Source organism: Lycium barbarum, chromosome 6, assembly GCF_019175385.1.
Source record: "Lycium barbarum isolate Lr01 chromosome 6, ASM1917538v2, whole genome shotgun sequence".
Classification (NCBI taxonomy): domain Eukaryota; kingdom Viridiplantae; phylum Streptophyta; class Magnoliopsida; order Solanales; family Solanaceae; genus Lycium; species Lycium barbarum.
The window spans coordinates 134,431,582-134,456,955 of record NC_083342.1 but is presented as its reverse complement, the minus strand read 5'-3'; the positions used below and the strand labels follow the sequence as shown (position 1 = coordinate 134,456,955).

The 25,374-nt window shown below is 32.5% G+C and overlaps 1 protein-coding gene across 2 annotated transcripts; it reads right to left on the bottom strand.

The window, feature by feature from the left end:
- Positions 1-386: 386 nt before the first annotated feature.
- LOC132599223 (squalene synthase) lies at positions 387-9,416 on the bottom strand. 2 transcript variants are annotated; one of them, XR_009566786.1, is made up of 15 exons: positions 9,060-9,416; positions 8,455-8,497; positions 7,967-8,056; positions 6,244-6,319; positions 5,346-5,415; positions 4,659-4,802; positions 4,461-4,565; positions 4,142-4,288; positions 3,346-3,421; positions 2,778-2,866; positions 2,076-2,167; positions 1,957-2,002; positions 1,795-1,864; positions 938-1,043; positions 387-588 (listed from the first exon to the last, which is right to left on the bottom strand). XR_009566786.1 is itself a non-coding variant. In XM_060312503.1 (14 exons), the coding sequence occupies exons 1-13, from the start codon at positions 9,252-9,254 to the stop codon at positions 1,802-1,804; spliced, it is 1,236 nt and encodes a 411-aa protein (XP_060168486.1). In that variant the 5' UTR covers positions 9,255-9,416; the 3' UTR covers positions 835-1,043; positions 1,795-1,801. The 2 variants fall into 2 exon arrangements, 1 of the variants encoding a protein (XP_060168486.1); XM_060312503.1 differs by lacking the exon at positions 387-588 and having other exon boundaries at positions 835-1,043.
- Positions 9,417-25,374: the final 15,958 nt, after the last annotated feature.

Here is a 25,374-nt window from a genome sequence, read left to right as displayed (position 1 = left end):
ACTAGGCTACACCTTTGGATGTAGAACCGAAAAACTATCTTTGGCAGATGAGGATGACTGTTCCAATGTTCCGGTTATGGTCCTCATGTAAACAAAATCTGAAATGTTTTTCTTTATATTTAAATTATGCCTCAAGTAAAAGTATTTTCCTTTGCGTATATTGAACAATAAAATTTTGTAGAGCTTATGGGCTCTAGAGTAATATTGCACCCACCTAGAGACTAGTCTCACCTCAAATAATTGCGTAAAAAGGTCGTCACTTTTCATTCACACTTTAACGATCACACGAGATGAGAAAGACACTACTGCAATTGCTTCCAGTTCCGGGAAAATATCTGAAAATATGGAAGTCAAAATACAACGGCTATTCTAAAAATATACGTCAATTTACCACAAAAATGGACACATTATTAAAATGAAATGTGTATTACAGTAAAGTGCCTCTACAACAGTTTGGAATTTGCTTTTGTAGCTTGCAAACAAGTACATACCCAACAAGCTACCGAAAATAGGCTTGCAATTATCTTGTCAGGTTGAAGGTACCGAAAATAGGCTTGCAATTATCTTGTCAGGTTGAAGGTGCACTATGATAAGCCACGTATATTTCATACTTATTCAAGGAGGAAGAAGCAAAGAAATATAGAAATCCTGGAGGATTGAGCAATTACTTAATAAGTTACTGAAAGTTATCTGCTAGGCAATTTCTTACGGTTACTAGAAGTTATATGTTCCTATCATAAATGTAGTTTAGTAGTTATGGGTCATCCTATTATATAAATAATGCATCTTAGTATTGTAGGATTGTATGGTAACCATCTATTGTATGCAGACAGATTGTTCTAAGAGATATGAGATGCTTGTGTCTCTCTATTATTAAAATATCAGAGTAACTTCTCTTTATTTATCCATTTCTGAACCTCTGTTCTTATTACACTATCACTTGATGAACATAGTAATTCAAACATTACAATTTTCACTAATCACATAATTGGCCAAGAGCTTGTGCTGTCTTCCTTGACCAGACTTCTTTTTTGTAACCCAATCTGCAAAGTAGGACAAATAAAACTGGTTTAACGATCTCCATGTTAAAGCTGAAAAGGCTACAATTTCCACGTCTCTTTGTTGACTCTTAACATAATTCACTTACTTTAAATCTAGGTAAGTAAGATGCTACTCATAATTAATGACATTGTTGACTTATGAATGAATCTAACCAATTATATGACGTTACAATTTTAGCGTTTCAACATATTAAACATTGGCACTTCCACCTATGTGAGCTTGCTCATATAACCAGTCTCAAGCCTGAATAAAGAAGAAGAATTGTGCCAGGTTGACAACCAGTGTGAAGCTAGTCAATTTTATGATCAAACAATATCTTTGGAGTGAAATGAATAGTTAGGATCCATACAACCAAACTCAACTAACTAGGAAATGAGGCATTATTATTTTCGTTTGACATATTAAATAGAGGAAAATATCACCTTACACATTTACCAGGAAGTCAACAGTTTGTTCAGAGAATTTTCACTTAGAATTCGAAATCTGTGATGGCAGAAGAATGACATAGTCGAAATAAATTGTCAATTACGTTCAAGGAAAGAGAGAATACAAATAACATGATTTGGAAAATTATCGTGCTTATTTTTTGAAGGCCAAGAAAAAAAGTCCTGTAATGATCCACAGGCCTATCATTAAAACGAAAGTTAAGGTGCATAGAAGGTATACTTCTGAAACATGAGGCATGGATCAGATTGGCATGCCACTCAAGTAAATCGTCATTATGATACTTACAGATGGTCTAAGATCGGTTTCCAGATAGCTGTGCAAGAATAATAGCCAGTATGATGAAAATGACAACAATCTGCAGTAAATATGAGAGAATAAGAAAATATCTACTGCAGAAAGGCAAATTGTATCTAAAGCCTGAACAAACAATAAGCATTAAACACTTACCAGAACTGGACTGTAATTAGACTCGCTCTTGATTACATAAGATTTCCTGGTGATAAGAAGATGCATTAGTTGATACTCACAGCATTGTGAAGATGAGAGCAACTAGGATATGTACAAACCTTTTGTTCAAGGTTCCCGAATCTCTGCAAGTTTTCAGGATCACTTCAAGCCTCTTCAAAGTTTTTGTTGCATTTGGATCATTATTATTAACCTAAGACAATAAAAAGGCAGATTTAGTAGCATGTCTTTTCATCAAGAAAGGAAACTTTGACATAAAAAAAAGGAACACAGATAGCAGACAGATTGAAAACCCATTTCTCTTGCCCATTAAGCAAAAGCTTCACCAAATTTTGTATCACCAGTTCAAATAGTAGGTATTAGTACTGTACTAGGCACATGTTACGTTTAGAGGAGTATTAATTTGTTCTATTCTTGTGTTACACCTTTCCACATGAGAGAGAGAGAGAGAGAGAGAGAGAGAGAGAGAGACTCCAAGGATAACTAATTTTTGCACTAAATAATTAAGTATTTCTGGAAGATAACTCTAAATCTACAGAGTGACAGGCATCTGTAGTAGGAAGACAGTTCATAAGCCCTATCACAATTTGTATGCACAAGGTTTGTAGTAGCATGATGCAAGGTCCACATAATCACTACGAGCCACAAAGGCACACTGCACATATACCTCTTCCAAGACAAGACATGGATTTTAAATATTAAGCAAAAGGGAGGGGGTAATCCTCAATATGACCAAGCAACTTCAACATGAGCACATTACAACTGGGTAATTAGGCATGGTAAAAAATAAATAAGTTGCACACCTTGGATTTCAGCATACAAGAAAAGTCAAAAAAAGCACCATATACATCTGCCATAGTCCTGGTCCGGTCAATGACCTTAGCAGTCAGACCTAGAAAGAAGAAACAAAAAGTTATTAACTATGACGGGAATGATGGAAATATTAAGAAGCCGAACAAGGATAGATATATTAAAAACAGAAAGCCACAATAATGCTCAAAAAACACGAAATTTATTTTAAATAAGTTCAATCTGCAAATGTAGTAGAACATATAGATGCATGAATAATACATAGATAGATATAGGGAGCTGTGGAAAGAGTTCTGAAAGAAATGATTGAAAGACAAGAAAGTTCGATCCTATAAAATCGATGAATGTATAATAGAAAGAGTTTTAGATTAAAGTGCCTCCATTACATGATGGATTGCTAGTGGAAGAAAGTCATTTTGCACATTATATCTGGGTAACAAATTGCTATTGACAGAAGGATGGGATGCAAAAACAATTTGGCCGAACTTCAAGGGGTCAGATCGCAATTGGGTATGAATTCACAAGAAATGCATGTTGATAAATGAGAATCATAGTTCTTACCACGCCTCATTTTTACCACTCCTCTGAAGACTTCGATATTGTCGTAGCACATAGCTAATGTCCCAATTGCCATGACCTGGTACCATTAGAATATACAACAAGGCAAAAGCATAGTCAAGAAGGATGCTCAGCAAAATACTAGTGCAAAAACAATGTTTCTGGATACTGTAAAAGGCATATAACTGAACAAAAACAGTAACGCAAATTTCTTCTTCCCCAGCCTACAAGACCATGTTTACAGAAATGCGCACTGCCTCTTTTTTTTTTTTCCGGATAAAGTAAGACATGGTATAAATGGCATTAAGAAGATGCAAGTTAGATAGTTAAAAAAGTAGTGAGATTGTAAGCTCATTTACAAGTGTCCTATGCAATGACTAAAGAGCTTACAAAGTCCAAAAGATCGACATTAGAGTCTAAAGGGGCTAGTCTATCCCAACTATATAAAGTTAATAAACAATTGGTCTTAAGATACACTATCTATTCATTCACCACAGTTAACTCTATGGCCAATTAACCAAGCATGAATATCAATCATGGCAAGAAGACAATATGAAAGTACCGAGTTTGCTGAAGCAAACTCTGTCGAATCAGCACTCCCCCAAACACAGAACATAATCCATCATAAGAAACACTTTTTGAAAAATTGAATAAATGGGAAGAACAACAACTGGGATTCCAAATAGTTAGAAAAGGAATCGTCAACTGTGGCAGTAGAAATGTCTTCATGTAGGAAGCTTTTAACTTGATAGCCAAATTGAAAGGCTACAGAGCCTAGAAAATAACCAAGAGGATATACCTGAGGAATAGCACAGAATCGAAAGATGGCAGGATCACGCAAATTGTACATGTAAGTCAAGCAATCTTCTACATGTGACAAAGAATTGGTGACCATGTCATTGAGACATTGGACTGCCTTGTCCGAGTTCTCCTCGTACTTTAAGTCCTGTGGGAAATAAACAGAGATGTCAGTTAAATTATGAATGAAACCCATCTTTGAACTTTGACCAAACAACAGCACTTGCTACAATGGACTCAAGTTAATTGATAACTATGATGGCAGGGGAAAAAACAAAATGAGAAGCTCATACAAGACCAAGGAGATGAAGAACTCAAACCTCAAGCTTGTTAACATATTTACTCCAAATCTCACGGGGCCAGAACATACGGCACTTGGGCACTTCATTTATGTCTTCCAAATAATCTCTGATGATGTTTGTTTTCTGCAATATTTAGCAAATATGTTAGTATTACTGCCCTCAACAAAGAAGAATCTCAATGATGGGCAGTTGTTCCTGCCACACATGCTAAGGTACCTGCAGAAATAAACCCATGGAGTTGGAGAGAGAATCTGAAGCCAAATCTTCTTTCCCAGAGGCATGGAACAGTTTTGACAATCCCAACCCAACAAGCCCAGCAACATAGTGACAATATTCGTCATAATCATCGGTTGTTTCCACCTGCAGGAAGAGATTTGTTGAAACTGAAATGCACAGGGATTGAAGAGCGTTCTAGTAATGAAGCTTGGAGCAAAAATTATTAACTCAGTAAAGTAGCTACACATTCGGCACTCTTAAAGTTTAAAAAATTACCTCTCAAAATATACAAGATTTTAGCTAATGTTAATTGCCTTGTTTTGCTTAACAAGCAAAGGCTGAGATGATAATTCTACAATGATGACAGTATTTGTGCGGGCTAAGAACGCTTAACATCATAGACCAACAATCTTCCGATAAAATGTTCAAGAAATATATAGGTGAAAAAGACACCTAATCTCAAATAGCATAAAGACTAGTAATGACCACGTCATGTACTGAAGCCGAAACCGTGGTTTATACTTTTGAGGAGGTGGAATCCAATGGCTTGAAGACGAGAAATTGCATGAAAAGGGAAAACTTAGAGATCAAGCCAACGCATACAAAACAAAAATGCAAACAAGTATAAGCTGAATTATGTGAGTATCAGATAATCTAATCCTGCTCTTTATGGTACATCTTGCATACCTCCTTGCATATAAATTTTGCCATTCCTGCACCCATCCTCATGGTAATATCCTCAATTGCCAGCTGATAACTGCACAGGTATAAAAACACAATCTTCATTATAACCTACTAATACAATGGGACACAGAGTTCATATGTTTTAAAATTCAGACTACAATTCGAGTTCACATTTTTTGTTTCATGAATAACATTTTCTCCCAATTTTTAGGGTTGAGGAGGGCAGAGGAACTGCACCGTTCATAAGTAACATGTCTGATTTCATATTAGGGACAGGTATCACGTGGATCTAGAGTTGAGTTTGGTTTTCTCCAAGCCTTGCAAAAGAGTTTAAATTCTGGAGGACATACTGCTACATCATATTCATTGTCTGTCTGAATATTGACTCGTAATGATGTGAGACTTGTCATTCGATCGGCTTGGATTGCCAGGGAACAATCATCACAAACAGGCAATTTGCACAAAGTACTTATTTGAACGAGAAAGTAAAACCCAAGAAGCCTCTAGTTCTGGCAACAAGAAAACTGTTACAGTGATGAATAGGTATCTGTTTCATCAAAATGATATCCAAAGTCTGGTAGAAAGCTTGTGGGACCACACTGGGTATGTTGTTGTCTGGTAGAAAGCTTCATGCTCCCTATTCCATCAAACTCTTAAGGTTCCAAGTATAAAGAGGCTTCTAAATTAGTGTCATCATAAGATCACTCAGGTGATTTCAGATATTACATGATAACTATTAGTATTTGTACAAAATAAGAAGGGCAGGCCCATTATCCCCGAGTTTCGAAGGTTGCGGTTGGTCCTAAGGGTTGGCCCCCACGAGTTTCTCAAACAAAAAAGCTAACCTCTCAATTGAGCAAGACCTATATCAGAAATGCATACAAGCTGGGTAAGAACTCACTGATTCCCAAGCTCCAGAAAAGCAGTTGAAACATGATGGAACTGGTCCATGAGAACCTTGTACTCCTTTGTACCACCTAACATGTTGAAGTAGGGATTAGGAAATCAATCTATAATACTTCAAATTAGTTCCGAAAAAAAAATGATCATGGTCCACCCTAGGCAGAATGTCTTTGTTGGGAGGGCAATGCACACAAACAAATAGAAAAAGAAAAGCCTCCATTTAAGGTAAGAAACTGCAGTATAAATAAGTATAACAAATTACAGGAGTTCTAGCTTGCTCCTTTCCCCTTAGCATCCTACCTTTGAGTCAGGTTGACCCCTTAGGCCAACATGTCATGACGTTTTACAACCACTAGTAATGCGGAAATCATTGTTAAACCAGAGATTTTGAAGCTGTCATCCAGCTATTTACATATAGAAAGAAATAAAATCAACATAAGTTATCTACCCAGAGCAAGTGAAAAGTTGGACTAGATGACCCACCAAAATGTCCTAGAACTAGTATATATTATCTTATTCATGTCAATATTTTAAAGCTGGCCACTAGCCAGCCAGGGTGGGAAGGCTCCTCCATGTTCATACATGAGTCGGCAGGTGTATAACTAGCAATGCAGATCACTGTGATAGCTTCCATAGCATACAGATGATGAGCTAGTAATGATAGGGTCTCGAGCTTTTCCCCCTAAAGTATGGATTTATTTTTTCAATGAGGTTGTTGAGAAATAATATAATTACGTAATCAAAAGTGCTCTCTCTAACAATTTAAGGTTTTAGACGAGACACTTCAACCTGATAACAGAAACAGGCAGAGGGCCTGGGTTCAAATCTCACCACCACCTAAAAAGAGCAAAATATATTTCCATGTGTCTGGTCCAAATCAGGCCCACATGTGAGAGGGTGTGCTGAGACATAATATAATTTTCAAGTATTATGAGTTGTTTGGTGTTGAATGACTAAGCATGCTGACAGTATATCTAATGTAGTATTAATTAGGACATTCAAAAGGAAGCTATGGCCTTTATCACTAAGTGTGAGAGGCGGGGCTCAATTTTGACATCCGACAACCTGAGAAGAGGGGAGTGCATTATGGTCAGCTGGTGCAGTATGTACAAGAAGACAGAGAATGGCATCAACCACATGCTACACTGCTACTACTTCATTGCGAATACGCGTCACAAGTGTGGGCATTGAGTTATGAACAGAATGTATTTGATAGTAGATGATCAAAGGCACTTTTGATAAATGGGAACAGTGTGGGACGAGATTAAACACCATGGCTGGAGGTAATATAGATGGGTGACATGTTTGCTATAAACTTAACAATTAGCTTAACCTCTTTCACATTGATTACAATCAGTAAAAGGCAAGAGGTTATAACGTCAAAACTCTGATTTTCTTTGTTAGGCAACTACCATCTATTTTGATGCATTCTGCGCTTTCAACTATCAAACATGGTCCATGTCATCATTGCCAACGTTCTGCATATGCGCAGCCTATAGAAGTTTGACTCCAGAGGAAAAAGAGAAAGATTTTTGGGTAGCCAGTGAATTATTTTGCATTGGTTTTTATCTAACTTATTAATAAAAAGTTCCATACAAACCTCCAAAAAGTAGTTGAAGTCTTTCCAACTTGGATTCTTCGATTGCAAAAGCACACCCATTATAAGTGAAAAGCGATATTGAGAATTTAGGGAGATCGGCAAGTTGAATTCAGAGACTTACAAGAAAAATGCCATTCACGATCATAAACATGCTGATGAAAAGAGATCAGAATAGGTACTTTAACATCAGTGGGAATGCTGGTATCATCCTCTGTCCAAAATAAGAACCTCCAATTATGAAAAAGAAGCAAAATATGTGCTACTGAAATATGACTGCCACAACCCTTGAATCAACTAATATTACACGCTTAAATCCCTTATGAATGTCTAGAATAAAATGAAATAGAAAGTGACAGATGATAACTCACACTAGTACGAAGCAATAAAAGTTAGTCAAAGCTTGTTCATAACCAAGAAGAGTTCCACAGAAAGCTGATAGGCAGCTCGGAATCATCTAAACTACATATCAACTAATTAGTATTTGAAGAATAACTTTCTTTTTTCCTTTTTTTTAATTATTACGCAGTTGAAGTTTTCAATAATTTATTATACCTCGGAATTCCTAATTTTTTTATTTTTTTTTAATAAAAAGATAGTAACTTAGCTTACCAACAGTGTCAAGTGCTCGAAGGACCAAATAGAAGATGCATACCTACAAAGTTCAATGAAAGTTAAAAATAAAATTAAAAATCAACCTTCAAAATATCAGTAATAAGAACACACGGAATCCAGCAAATTAAGACAAATCAGCATAATAACAATAGTTTATAGCAATTCACAGAAGCAGGAAATAAATTATTTCCTAATTAAGCACAAATCCAAACTTGTATAAAGACAAGCGAGGATGTTAAGCACCTCCACCCACGACCGGTAGGTCCTGGGTTCAAGTCACACTGGAGGGGAAGTGTGAAAACACTATAAATCCTCCTAAATGGGGTGAATAGTACGAAAAAAAAAACTTGTATAAAACAAATAGTCAAATACACGCACAGATCAGCCACATGTGCATCCAAAAGACGATAGATTGAAAACAAAACAGAAACGGAAGAAAATAGAAAGTGTTATCGCAAAACGATAGTTGAAAGCAATTCGGATCAATTCACAAGCAGGAAATAAACTATTCTTTCCTAATTAAGCAACTTGTATAAGAAAAATACGTGTGCACACACAGATAAGATAAGTGAACATGCATTTTTGTAAAAGAAAAAACTTACAGCGTCACGAAGTTCGAGAGGAAGTTGTTGAATGACGAGAGCAAAGCTACGAGAAACCTTATGAAGCATTGAGTAACAGAAGGCCCAATGTGGCTCTGGTGGGATCTGCTGTTCGGCGTGTCTAGCCGCTAGTTTCAATTTTATCAATGGATACAAATCATCTGGATTCTTCAAAATCGCTCTCAAACTCCCCATTCTTCCAATACGCTTATCAATTTACCGATCCAGAAAGGGAAACGGAGATTCCAAATTGTGTACGCACTATCGTGGGGGACTGTTCGGTTGTAAAATGAAGGAAATCTTTGAATGATGAATTTGTGGAAACGATGATACCTATGTATGTCTCTATAAACGGCAATATAATAATACTAGACGGCCTGCATATATATACTTATTTTTAAATACTGAATATATATATATATAAAAAGTATATATTATGTTCAAAATACGATTAATATAACATTATAGTTTGTGTTTCATATCTAAAATTTTATTATATTAATATTTGTTATGAACACAAAATCGCTAAATTTATTAATATTTTTTAAAAGAGAAAGACTTGTTTAAAAGCAAACTATTTTCTTCTCTTTGAGATAAAACAATAGCAATATTTAAGCATCAGTTGATATTTTCAATTTTAATTTAATTAATTTAAAGGTGTAAAATACTTATTATTTTTTTATCAAATTTTGATCTGGACAATTCTAATTCAAATTATTAAATTAATTTTACATGTTTAAAACGAAACAAAGTATAAATTGATTTTTTATTTAAACGAAGAAATACTATTTTTTTATTTTTAGTAAATATTCTCGGTTTAGCTCATTTTATTTGTCATGTTGTCTTTTGTATGGTTTTTTAAGAAAACGTCGATTAGAATTATAATTTGACTAATTTACCTTATTGATTATTTGATCTCCATTTGATAATTTTTTTTTTACGACATTAATTTATTTTCACATTTATTAGAGTAAGAATAAATATAAAAAAATAATTAAATTCTATGTTATTTTAAAATATAAATATTTTAAGTATATTTATTTTAGTAAACATAACAAATAAATGACATGGCGGAATAGCAAATATAACAATTTAATATCTAGATTATATCTCATACTAATATAAAAAAAGAAAGAAAACTGTATGTTTTGACTACTTAACCTTTTGAAGAAAAGCAATTTCATGGATTGACACGCACGTGGTAATGAATTCATCATTATTGACTTAATGAGATACATTGGAAATTACATGAATATTGTTTGATTTTTTAATAGGGGGTGCACTTTTTTTTTTGACATTATTAATTTGTACTATTTTTATGCATATATATATATATATATATACTATGTTCAAAACACGATTAATATAACATCGTAGTTTGTACTCTGTATCTAAAACTCTATTATATTAGTGTTTACTTCGAATACAAGTCTGCACTTTTTTTTTAATATGGGGTTCACATTTTTTTTTTTTTATATTACTTGATTTTGTTAATATGGGGTCCATTTTTTTTTACCGTGAGTTTGGAGATGGTGGGATCCACTTTTTTTTTTTTTTTTTATATTGCTTGATGTCGTTTAGTATGGAGTCCACCCTTTATGGGGCGCACTTTTTTTTTTTTGACATTATTAGTTTGTACTATTTTTATGCATATATTATGTTCAAAACACGATTACTATATAGTTTGTGCTCCGTATCTAAAACTTTATTATATTAGTGTTTGCTACGAATATAAATTCTGCACTTTTTTTTTAAAACATTATATTTTTTTTAATATGGGGTTCACTTTTTTTTTATATTGCTTGGTGTTGCTTAGTATGGGGCTCACCCTTTTGGACATTATTAGTTTGCACTATTTTTATGCATATAATATATATATATATACTATGTTCAAAATACGATTAATATAACATTATAGTTCGTGCTCCGTATCTAAAACTTTATTATATTAGTGTTTGTTATGAATACAAAGTCTGCACTTTTTTTTTTACATTGTTTGTTTTTTTAATATGGAATTCACCTTTTTTAATTTTTTTATATTGCTTGATTTTGTCAATATGGGATACTATGTTCAAAACACGATTAATATAACATTGTAGTTTGTGCTCCGTATTTAAAACTTTATTTTATTAGTGTTTGCTATGAATACAAAGTCTGCACTCTTTTTTTTATATTGTTTGTTTTTTTAATATGGGATTCACTTTTTTTTTTATATTGCTTGATTTTGTTAACATGGAGTCCACCTTTTTTTTCTCGTGAGTTTGGAGATGATGGGTTCCACTTTATTTACTTCTTTTTAAAAAAAAATATTGGTTGGTGTTTTTTTTTTTTTTTTAATATTGGTTGGTGTTTAATATGGGGACCGCACTTTTTTTTTAAATGCTTAATTGGTTGGTGTTTTTTTTGAATTTTTTAATATTGGTTGGTGTTTAATATGGGGATCACATTTTTTTTTTAAAGTATTTTAAGTATGTTGCTGTATAATAATTTCATTTGCTCCCACTAATGAGTTGATACGCATGTAGCAATAAATCCATCATTATTGATTTAATTGTTTGATTTTCTAAGCACTTTTGTATTTTAAGTATGTTGCTGTACAATAATTCCATTTGCTCCCTCTAATGGGTTGATACGCATGTGACAATGAATCCATCAGGCTATATGGGCTCACAATTTTTTTTTTCAAAAATTGAAAAACGGATATATATATATATATATATATATATATATATATATATATATATATATATTTATAAGTATTTTAAGTATGTTGTTGTACAATAATTTAATTTGCTCTCACTAATGGGTTGATACGCATGTGACAATAAATCTATCATTATTGATTTAATTGTTTGATTTTCTAAGCATTTTTGTATTTTAAGTATGTTGCTGTACAATAATTTCATTTGCTCCCTCTAATGGGTTGATACGCATGTGGCAATGAATCCATCATTATTGATTTAATTGTTTGATTTTCTAAGCACTTTTTTTAACATTGTTTTTTTTTTTAATATGGGATTCACTTTTTTTTTTAATATTGCTTGATTATGTTAATACGGGATCCACTTTTTTTTTCCGTGAGTTTGGCTGTGGTGGGTTCCACTTTTTTTTCTTCTCTTTTTTTTATTACTGGTTGGTGTTTAATATGAGGCTCACAATTTTTTAAAAAATATTAGTAGTTGTTTAAAATATGTGGGCCACAATTTTTTTTAAAATATTAGTAGTTGTTTAAAATATGTGAGCCCACAATTTTTTTTTTGGGCCCACAAATGGACGACGAAAAAGTGCTAACGGACCACCAAAAGGTGCCCACACTCACCTTTCTATATAATAGTAATTCAACCCTCTCAATTTGTCACATTTTTCATTTCTAGACTAGATCAAAAAAATTCTTTGACCAATTTTTCTAATATTTTAAATTTTGCCTGAATTTATAGTTCAAATTAAAAAAAAAAAATTGATTCTCAAAATTTAAACCGTGCCACATAAATAAACTATGACAGAAAGAATATACTATATTAGTAGAAAGAGAAGAAAAAAAAAGGAAGAAAAACTAAAATACTAATAATTTTTTCCAACTACAATTTCATATTATGTGCTGTCGAGTTTAATTTAATATTAAACGTCTACCAAATAAATTTGAATAAAACTATCTGTGAGTGAAGTCCTTATGCATTTTCTTTTTAAGAATTAATTTAAGTAGCCGCTCATCCAACCGTGAATAATTTATATATACATATTAAAAAAAGTAAATTGTGAATTCGACCGACTATTCTATAAATATCTTTCTTCCTCTTTTTTAACTGTTTGTGAAAGTGAAATAGATTCATGCTAATTAGTAATTGCTTGTGAAAGTGAAATAGATTCATGCTAATTAGTAATTAGTAATTGCGATGATTTGTACTTCTATAACATCAGACTGCTCCCTGAAAAGATATGCGTACATACCTTACTTTTTTAATATCCTTTTTTTTTTGCCAGATAATTATAGCCCGCATTGTTTGACGAAAGATGATGAGCTTCCCATTAAAATGGAGTATGAAGTTTGGCAGTCAATAACCTAAAATCGCGTTTGGCACGATCTCATTGTTTTTCCACCATTTTTCTATGGTGTTACTTGAACAGATCGATTTTTTATTTTTTACGAAAAAGAACTGATTGAATGGACTTCCTGTTCTCTTCCTTCTCTAGTAGGTATAATACACTAATTATGGTGGGTTAGGATTTTTCCCATTGCTCAATCAATTCTAAGTACTGCGAGTTTGCAACTCAAGACCACTTAGAAGCCAATTGGATATGTGATGTAGATTTTTGTATAAGTCACAAAATTTTAATATTTTTACTAACTTCTAAATATGTGATGTAGATTTTTCTAGAAATCACAAATTTTTATTATCTTCACTGCCAAGGTAACTTCATATTGGCACATAATAGTATTTGATACGATGGAAGTCACTTTTTTTAAAAAGTATTTTTCATGAAAAGGATATTTTCTTTTGATTATTAGAAAAATATTTTCTAAGACACTTTTTTCTTATCATACGAGGAAAATGACTTTCATTATTTACTTGAGAAAAATATTTTCTTATAATTATGTTAACTTTTATTTCATATCAATTGTTTTAACTAACATTTAGCCGTTACTAATATTGCTCTTAATACTCAATCTATTTATCAAATCACTTACCGATTTGGTAATGTTATTGTTAATCCTTAATATATACCTTTGGGAAAGAAAATTATACTCACCAACCAAACATGAATTTTTTATAAAAAATGTTTTTGATCGTACCAAACACACACTATGTGAAAAATGTCTTTGATTGAGCTCTCTCTACTTTCTTGTCCGAGCTGCCTCTTTTTTGTATTTAATCGATTGATTACCTTTTTGGTCCCATTAACATGTGAACAAAAGCTAGAATATAGAATAGTTTAATGAACAAGCGATAAAATAAAATATGCAGACTCTGATTAAGTGCTCATGTGGCATGCCTGTTCATGTGTGGAATTTTGTAATTTAATGCACTATGGTCCACTTCAATCTCTAAACTGATTAAATATTCAGCATGTATAAATGAGTTATTCAACTAGCGGATTTACGAACGCCACTTGTTCATGATGAGACAATTTTGCTTTGATGCTCTTCTTTGTCGACTTCTATATATTCTTTCCCAGCGACTACAATTTTATGGTCAGCCATGATTTAAAAGTAGCTTACGAGAGATTTTATTCTGGTTATAATCTTTTTTGTGTTTGGGAAAGATTAATAAACTATTCGGACACATTGTATTAGAAAAGGAAAAAAAAAAGAGATTTTTCTTCTATTTTAGTCTTCAATGATGGATAACCTATTAACCTAGTAAATTCTAAGAGAGTAAAATTATTAATTACTTTTCGTCAGCTTCAGAAAAATATATATATATATATATATATATATACTAATAGATGCGTCAAAGACCGTTGCCAGCTACTGCTAGTCGCAAACAAGCCCTTCATTTCTAATATTATGTATATGTTTTTGAAAGTATAATATATTGGAAAACACTCAAAAACAAAGTTGAATAAAGTTTAATTCCATTAATTCGGACCACCTATCAGATAAATATTTCATTTGTTGACATTATTTGTTGTTACTGACTTTTTTTTTCTTTCCATTTTCTTCAAGCAAAATCATTTTGATATTTGGTTCATTTAATTTCATTTAACAAGGTTGTGTACTTTTTTTTTTTTTTTGGTAAATAAATGATTTTATTGATACCAAAGTGAACATTAGAAATTGTTAGCACGGAAACGATAAAAACACAGTAATTAACGTGGTTTGGATCGATGTGATCCTAGTCCACGGAGAACGACCGACACTTTTATTAATATCAAGGGAGAAAGTAAGATACAAGATAGAATACTCTTAGGTTCTATGTTCTGTCCTACTTAATAAATACTATTGGGTCTAATCCTTTCCTAGAAAATATTTAAATCCCAATAACACTCGAAAACCAACAAAGAAAAAAGTTTCCTTTTATTTCTTTCCGCTTTTGAGTAGGAATTGACATGAATATCTTCTCAACTTCGCAATCTCCACCTTGAGATGAATTTCGAGCCTCCATTTGAACGCCATTCAGTCCAATATCTCTAAGTACGCGAGCTAACTCTGTGTGGGAGATTCCAAATTGTGTACGCACTATGTGAAAGAATGGCGTCGTGGGGGAGTGTTCGGTTGTAAAATGGGCAGTATGTGAAGGATATTTTTGAATGATGAATTTGTGGAAACGATGATACCTATGTATGTCTTCTCTATAAACGGCAATATAATAATATTCAACCCTCTCAATTTGTCACATTTTTCATTTCTAGACGATCAAAAAATTTCTTTGACCAATTTTTCTAATATTTTAAATTTTGCCTGAATTTATAGTTCAAATTAAAAAAAAATTGATTCTCAAAATTCAAACCGTGCCACATAAATAAACTATGACAGCAAGAATATACTATATTAGTAGAAAGAGAAGAAAAAAAAAGGAAGAAAAACTAAAATACTAATAATTTTTTCCAACTACAATTTCATATTATGTGCTGTCGAGTTTAATTTAATACTCAACGTCTACCAAATACTACCTGTGAGTGAAGTCCTTATGCATTTTCTTTTTAAGAATTAATTTAAGTAGCCGCTCATCCAACCGTTTAAATTAAAAATAAAATGAATAATTTATATATACATATTAAAAAAAGTAAATTGTGAATTCGACCGACTATTTCTATAAATATCTTTCTTCCTCTTTTTTAACTGTTTGTGAAAGTGAAATAGATTCATGCTAATTAGTAATTAGTAATTGCGATGATTTGTACTTCTATAGCATCAGACTGGTCCCTGAAAAGATATGCGTACATACCTTACTTTTTTAATATCCTTTTTTTTTTTGCCAGATAATTACAGCCCGCATTGTTTGACGAAAGATGAATAACCTAAAGTCGCGGTCGGCACGATCTCATTGTTTTTCCACCATTTTTCTGTGGTGTTACTTGAACAGATCGATTTTTTATTTTTTACGGAAAAGAACTATGCCTGTCAACCGGTTCCAACCGGAACCGGACCGGTAACCGGTTAGGAAACCGGCCGGTTCCGGTTCCAAAACCGGAACCGCCTAACCGGTTCCGGTTTAACCGGTTCCGGTTAACCGGTTTGAAGGTCCAAACCGGAACCGGTCCGGTTTGGACTCGTTAAATTTTTTTTTTTTTTTTTTTTGTATTATATATATATATTATAGTATTTATTTGTATATTGTAGGTATATTTACATATGTTATACAATTTTATAATTAAAGTTTAAATATTTACTGACTAACAGCCTAACAGCAAGTCAGCAATACAGAATAATGCTTTTCATACACATATATATGTATAACTTACATATACTTATATATATGTACTAATATATATACTATATATACTTATATATATGTATAACTTAATATATATACTAAATATATGTATAACTTAATATATATACTATATATATGTACTATATACTATATATAGGATAGCTTAATAGATATATAGGTATAACTTAATATATATACTATATATACATATCTACTATATATACAATATATACTATATATATTTATATAATATATATACTTATATACTATATATACTTATATATGTGTATAACTTAATATATATACTATATATACTTATATATATGTATAACTTAATATATATACTATATATATGTACTATATACTATATATAGGATAGCTTAATAGATATATAGGTATAACTTAATATATATACTATATATACTTATATATATGTATAACTTAATATATATACTATATATATGTACTATATACTATATATAGGATAGCTTAATAGATATATAGGTATAACTTAATATATATACTATATATACATATCTACTATATATACAATATATACTATATATATTTATATAATATATATACTTATATACTATATATACTTATATATGTGTATAACTTAATATATATACTATATATACTTACTATATATACTTACTTATTATATATACTATATATACTTACTTATATACTATATATACTATATATACTTACTTATATACTATATATACTTACTTATATACTATATATGTACTATATACTATATATAAGTAAGTATATATAGTAAGTATATATAGTATACTTACTTACTTATATATGTGTATAACTTAATATATATAGTATATATACTTGTATATATGTACTATATACTATATATACTTACTTATATACTATATACTATATATACTTACTTATATACTATATATACTATTTTTTCTATATATACTTAAAATATACTAAGAATATACTATATATACTATATATACTATATATACTATTTTTTCTATATATACTATATATACTTATATATGTTTAAGTATACTATATAACTTAAGTATATTCTTAGTATATTTTAGGTATATTCCTAACTTAATAAAAGTAAAAATATAAACACAAATAAATAGAAGAAAGCTCAATGAGCCATATATTTTATTCATTCTTGGATAACATTTATTTGCAAGTTGTATTTTTTTTAACTTGCAAATAATACATGAGTTATACAAAAATAGTAGAATAATAAAATCACCAATTTTGAACCATTTCGTTAATTTCCCCCACATCATATTCGGTCATGGAAATATCTTCAAAGTCTTCCATTTGGTCCGGTCCACTAGCTATCAAATCTTCAATTTCTTCGTCTTCGCCTTGCTCCGCTTCTGAGTTTTGGTTGCGTCGCTCCGATCTAATCCAATCTCGAATGCACACTAGTACTTGCAAGCTAAAGCCGGATAATGAATGTCTATGGTCTCCAATTTGCTGTCTTCCTTGGCTAAATGCGCTCTCCGAAGCCACGGTTGATACTTGAACCGTAAGGATATCTCGAGCCATTCTTGAAAGTATCGGATAGCTTGCCTTGTACTTCTTCCACCATGCTAAGACGTCCACCTCATCCAGTTGGCTGATATCCACATTTGGCTGCATCAAATAAAAGTTAAATTCATCAAAGTTTGCAGTAGAAGAAGATATAGGCTGTGAATGTAAAACTTTTAAACCCGACAAGCCCTTTTTGCTACTATGAGAAGTAGTAGGGCGTGGAGCAACTGGTGTAGCACGTTCTTCCAAACTAGAATAATGAGTAAAAACTCTTCTAAACTCATCATCAATAGCGAGATCGGCTTCAGCTAAAGATGGTTGAACTCCCTCTTCAATTTCTAAAAATGTATAAATTTGACTAACCAAATTTTTAGTATAAGACACTTTTAAACAAGGATTTAAAAGAGAACCCAATATAAATAAAGTTGGGATGGGAAAAAAATACTTCTTAAATTTGATTATCATTTCAAAAATAGCCACTTGATAATCGGGTTTATATTTATACTCTTGTAAAACTCTAGCTATTTCCGCTAAGTAGGCTAAAATTCCGGTTACCGTGGGATAGAATTGTCTAGAAAAAGCAAGAGTTGCATTATAAAAATTTTCTAAGAGTTCAATACATTCTTTAACATCTTCCCAATGCCTATAAGTTAACCAATCCTCACTATCAATATTATATTTGTTGTGAACTTGTTGTATGGGAATCCTATACTCATATGCTTGTTGTAGCATAATGTAAGTGTAGTTCCACCTAGTCTCAATTTCTACTTGAATTTTCCTAGGTCTAAGGTTATTTTCCACACAAGCATTCTTAAAATCTCTAATTCTTCCCCTATTAGCATTACAAAAAAGAAACGCAACAGCATTTCTAACTTTTTGAACAGAATCATCAAAATGCATAAGACCATCTTTAACAATTAAATTTAAAATGTGACAACTACATCTTACATGAAAAATATTTCTTAGAGGAGGGTTTATTTCTCTTTTTAAAAGACCAATTGCCTTTGTATTATTAGAAGCATTATCTAAAGCAATACAAAGTGTTTTTCTATAAATGTTAAAAAATCTCATTATAGTAGACATTGAATCGGCTAAAAATTTTCCATCGTGACGACCTTTTCCTTCGTCGTATAAAAAAGCTATAATTCTTTTTTGCATAACCCAGTTGTCATCAACCCAATGACATGTAATAGCAAAGAAATCTAAATGGTTAATACTAAGACCCAAATCAGCGGTAAGACAAACATTACAATTTAAAGAATTAAATACATGACGCAAATAAAATCTATATTTTTTAAACAAATCTATAACATCGGCTCTACAAGTACTTCTAGGAATACCCTCAAATAACGGGTTATAACAACGTTGAATGTAAGTAACAAACCCTAAACCCGAGGGAAAGGAAAATGGTAAACAATCATAAGCTACCATTTTAGCTACTTCTACGCGTTCTTTTTTCTTGTCATACTTAAAATTTCTACCAGTTCGTGGGTCTATCGTCATTTGAATCCCCCCCACATTTGAACCCGTTTGCTCTCCCCAAACATCCATATGTTTGGTTCTCATATGAGCATTTAGTGTACCCGTTCCACCATCCTTACCAGTTCCTTGCTTAAAACTAAATACTTGTCCACATAGGGTACATGTAACTGATTGATTTTCCCTATCCTTAGTCATAAATTTCCAAACTTTAGCTGTTGGCCTACGAGTTCTAGGCGGTTTGTCTTGTGTATGTGATTGTGCAGGACCTGTATCTCCTATAGGATTTTCGGGGGGTTGTGTTTCATCATCATCATCATCATCTAAGTCTTCATTAAAAGTGTCGGTAAAATGTTGTTGCATTGCCTCATGACCTAAAAGTGGATTATTTCCACCAACATCAATACCTAAATTAGGTGTTTCTTCCACAAATGTTTCCTCATTAAGCGCACCCCTAACAGTACGACTACTACTACCGGCACCACGTCTTAATCTCTTTGACATTATTAAATAGAAATAATTTAAATCACAATAAAATAAATTACAACAAATTAAATTGCTAGAATTAAATTGCGTAAATTAAATTTCAAAAAATAAATTGCTAGAATTAAATTGCGTAAATTAAATTTCGAAAAATAAATTGCTAGAATTAAATTGCAAAAATTAAAGATAGAGTTGGAACGAAGGTACCAAATTGCCGGAATAATTTCCAACAAAGCGAAGACGGCTAGAATTGCAAATCCACCAAAGCTACTTCGGATTGTTGCAAAATCACCAACTCCACCAACAATATTATAATTGCAAAATTAATAATTGAAAGTTCAAACTATAATAAGACTTTGTGGCTAATTATTGCAAAGTAACTATAATTGAGAGATTGAGATTTGAGAGAAAGATGAAGAAGAGTGAATTGAAATGAAAATGAAGAAGGGTTTATATAGGGGTGGGGGAGGGGTTAAAGTGTTAAAAAAAAAAATTTGGGGGCCAAAAATTAAGAAAATGACCGTTTGGCAACGGCCATTTTTGCAAATGGACCGTTGCCAACGGTCCATTACCGAGGCCCAAGTCCAACGGCTCTTTTTTTTTTTTTTTTTTTTTTTTTTTTTTTTTTTTTTTAACCGGTTTAACCGGTCCGGTTCCGGTTAAACCGGTTTAACCGGTTCCGGTTAAGAAAAATTTGAAACCGGACCGGTTATACCGGTTCCGGTTCCGGTTCCGGTTTAACCGGTCCGGTTACCGGTTAAAACCGGTTACACGGAACCGGTTGACAGGCATAAAAAGAACTGATTGAATGGACTTCCTGTTTTCTTCCTTCTCTAGTAGGTATAATACACTAATTATGATGGGTTAGGATTTTTCCCATTGCTCAATCAATTCTAAGTACTGCGAGTTTGCAACTCAAGACCACTTAGAAGCCAATTGGATATGTGATGTAGATTTTTGTAGAAGTCACAAAATTTTAATATTTTCACTAACTTCTAAATATGTGATGTAGATTTTTCTAGAAATCACCAAATTTTAGGTAACTTCATATTGGCACATAATAGTATTTGATACGATGAATGTCACTTTTTTTAAAAAGTATTTTTCATGAAAAAGATATTTTCTTTTGATTATTAGAAAGATATTTTCTAAGACACTTTTTTCTTATCATACGAGGTAAATGACTTTCATTATTTACTTGAGAAAAATATTTTCTTATAATTATTTTAACTAACATTTAGCCGTTACCAATATTGCTCTTAATACTCAATCTATTTATCAAATCACTTACCGATTTGGTAATGTTATTGTTAATCCTTAATATATACCTTTTGGAAAGAAAATTATACAGGTCCGCGAATTTTGTAACACACAAAAAAAAAAAAGTTAAATCAAACTAGACAAAAAAAAAAAAAACATTACTAGGTTTCACGCACTAAATTAGTGCGTGAAAGGACCAAACTGTAAAAATGCAACTTGGGTCTTTCACGCACGAATTTCGTGCGTGAAGGAGGTCTTCTTTTTTTTTTTTTTTTTTTTTTTGTGTGTTACCTTTCAAATCACGTTTTTTTCCATACTTTGGGCAAAGATTAGTCATGTTTCAAAACCCCAAAATATCAATATTTTATATAAAACTTAATATCTTTTCTTGCGTACAATAATGTCGGCTCATTACATCAAGTCCACCTGAACGTTTGGACCGTCGTTTTAGGGGTTCTAAAGTGCCCCGAAGTAAGTTTTGAAACTTGTCATATTTATAGGGTTTTGATTTAAGTGTTTTATTATATTTGAGTGTACAAATATAAATATTTGATTTAGTAATAATTCATCCAATACGAGAGGTTTATACTAATTAAAAAATAATTCATTCCATTTAATTACAATACTAATTCAAAGCAATACAATAATAAATTACAATAACAATACAATCTTCAAGTTCTAGAGGCTCTATTACTTCGAGATGTGCTTGTACTACCACGGCCTTGTTGCCCACACGAACGCTTGTCATGGCCATATTGCTTACATGTAGAGCACTTGCGAGAGTAAGTTCTTTCACTAACATCCATTTGATTGGGTCTACGACTCTGTGAGTTAATGCCCAATTTCCTGATGTAATCCTTGTTGGCAACCATCGAAAACGGCTCGTTTGGCCAATAAGCTTCATTACCAAGTGGGTGGAATTGGCCGGAATATGCTCTAAGGTAACTATGGACCTTGTATTCCCCCGCCACATAACTTGTTACCCTTTTTCTCATTCTGTCGAAGCACTTGACAACATGAGAACAGGGCATGTGGTACGTTTGCCACTTACCACAAGTGCATGTTCTTGTTGCCTCATAAACGGTATGCACATTTCCACCCTTACCGTTGTAATAACCCGTCCTAACTTCATACACATGTTGAATTGCGTCATACTCGGTCATTTGGTGATGCTCACTTTTTTTTTCTATAATGCTCCATATTTTTGAAGGGCTTTGGCATCCATGTTCCGCCGTCGGCTAATATCGCTCTGGCCTGCCTTGTCCTAACAACAAATCGCTCCACAACCTGCTTGAAAGTCATTCTCACCGTTGCGGTGACAGGTAGTCCTCGAGCAGATTTCAGCAAGCCATTGAAAGACTCTGAGCTATTTGTTGTGAGCATGCCACATTTTTTGCCTCAATCAGCATGAAGCGTCCATTTTTCAACTTCGAGCTTCATCAACCAAACATATGCGGGTTCACTCACTGCCCTGATTAGATCCATTTTTGCAGCCCATTTTCGTTGTTGATGCTCCATCGCAGCCCCCCACATCAATTTGTTTAGAGTGCCATTGTGAAACTTTGATTACAACTTTGCCTTCAAGTGCCTTAAACAATAGCGATGGTAAACAAAGGGAGGCTGCCACCCCGATAAATTATCCATATTGTGCAATATGCCTTTATGACGATCAGACAGAACGCATATGCCTGTACGATCCTTAATAACATGAGTTTTCAAATGGGTCAAAAAGATCCCACATGTGTCGTTGCTCTCGTTAGCGGCAATTGCGAAAGCAATATTGACCCATTGGCATCTATTCCTATTGCAATTAGGAGCTTGATGTTGTAGGCACCATATACATGCGTACCATCTATAGATATCATTGGTCGGCAGTGAGCAAAACCATCAATGCATGGTTTGAATGTCCAACATACAAAGTTGAAGATTTTACCCTCTATAAGCCGCCACTCTACAACAGTACCATTATTAAAATGTTGTAGAGCTGCCATATACCTTGGCAGCGATTGAAAAGAAGTATGCCAATTTCCATAGACCATCTCAAAAGCGCGTCTACGCCCGAGAAATCCCTTTCTGTTACTTATAGTTTTACTATATAGGGTTTGAACGTTTCGAATACAATCTTTGATGGGGAACCTGCACAAGTTTAAACAAACAACATTTAGTAATGATCTTTCAATTGATATAAGACATATAATGTACTAGGTAGGATAAGTTACCTTGGCATTTCGGTAATGTCTTTAAGTAACACTTGAGCAATCATGTTTGTATCTAAATTATAATGATTTGCTCGATTTTCTTCCATATCAAAAGTGTGTCTTTCGCGAAATTTTGTGATAGCCCACATGCCATCAGGCTTAATAATTCCCCGACGTAACCACTCACAGTCTTGATACCGTCGTCTACAAACTAGCCTTCATATCTTTGTGTTTGACTGATCAACCTTAAACTCCCTCATGTCCTTAAAACAATAAATTTTGACAGCCCGTTGCAATGCCTTTTTGGATGCGAACAACATTCCCTTTGCAAGGTAGCATCGATCTTTGTTGAGATCCCTTGGTTCAATCCAGGTTTTTTGGCGACTATCATCATCTTCTCTTGTGAAGACAAATGCATCATCACGACCCTGCAGGCTGTCAAGATAAGGGATATTGTTAGAATGCCACTGAATTGGGCTTTCAGAAGTTGGGTTTTCAGCCATTGGTGGTGGTACGTGGTGGTGCATTGGTTCTTGTTGGTTTTGGCTTTGAGGAATATTGTTGGTCATACCAACTTGAACATCATCATCATCTTCATCATCGGTTACCTCTGCATTATTAGCTATTTCATCGTCATCACTTGATGATGACTCATAATAATTAGGAAAATCTTCATTATTAAGTGCATTCATCCTCCTACGCGAAAAGTAACATATTTTAAATACCAACATCATATATATACAAATAATTTAATATCAAGGTGATGAACTTACTGTTATTCATAAGCACTGTCATGGTGTGGAGAACGATCAACTCCACCGAATTGAGGTTGATATTGTGCATGCCATAAGGATTGTGGTGACCCATCTGTTTTACGTATTTTAAATCAATCATTAACAAGTGATATTAGTTATGTAATCTTTTATCGAAAAATTTATTAAGGATTGTGGTAACCCATCTGTTTTACGTATTTTAAATAAATCATTAACAAGTGATATTAGTTATGTAATCTTTTATCGAAAATTATATTAAGGGTTTTCAATCCTAAGCTACGGGTTATGAATCCTAAACTAAGGGTTTTCAATCCTAAAATATAAAGATTAAAAATTAATAAGTCAAATAATTAACAATTAATTAGCATACAATTAGTATAAATAATTAATAAATAAACAATTAACTAACTAATCAAATAATTAACAAGTTATTATCATATATTTAATAAATAAACAATTAAGTAACTAATCAAAAAATTAATAAATTATTATCATATATTTAACAAATAAACAATTAATTAACTAATGAAACAATTAAGAAATTATTAACAAATAAACAATTGGCTTAGCAAAAACTAAATAAATAATTAGCAAGTCTAACAATTGAAATAGCTATTCTAACAATTAATAAATACTTAAGTCGCTAATCGAACAATTAACAAATACTAAATAAACAAGCAATAAATAATTAACTAATTGATAATAGATAAACAATTTTTTTTTTAAAAAGGGGCCAGTCGTAGTGGGTGCGGACTGCCCAACAACGCGCAAAAAAAATGCGCAATCCACCACAGATCCCTCCCACCATACCTAAGGTAATAATATATTTAGCAATGTAATAAAAAATTCGTAGTAAAATACCTAGAATGAAGGTGTTTTGAGTTTTTAAAATGAGCTCCGCGTCGCTCTATTCCAAAATCTAACCTTAGAAACTTGTTCTTACACTTCAATATACCAAGAATATTGAGTTTTTGATTGAAAAACAACAAGAAAATAACGTTTTGAGAGTTGGGGACCACCTGAAATCGTCGTTAATGGCGGGTCTAATGTGGGGGTGAAACGGTCGGGTCTGTGGTGGGGAAGGAGGGGGAGGCTTTTTGTTGCCCTCCTTCACGCACGAAATTCGTGCGTGAAAGGCCCAAGTTGCATTTTTGCAGTTTGGTCCTTTCACGCACTAATTTAGTGCGTGAAACCTAATAATATTTTTTTTTGT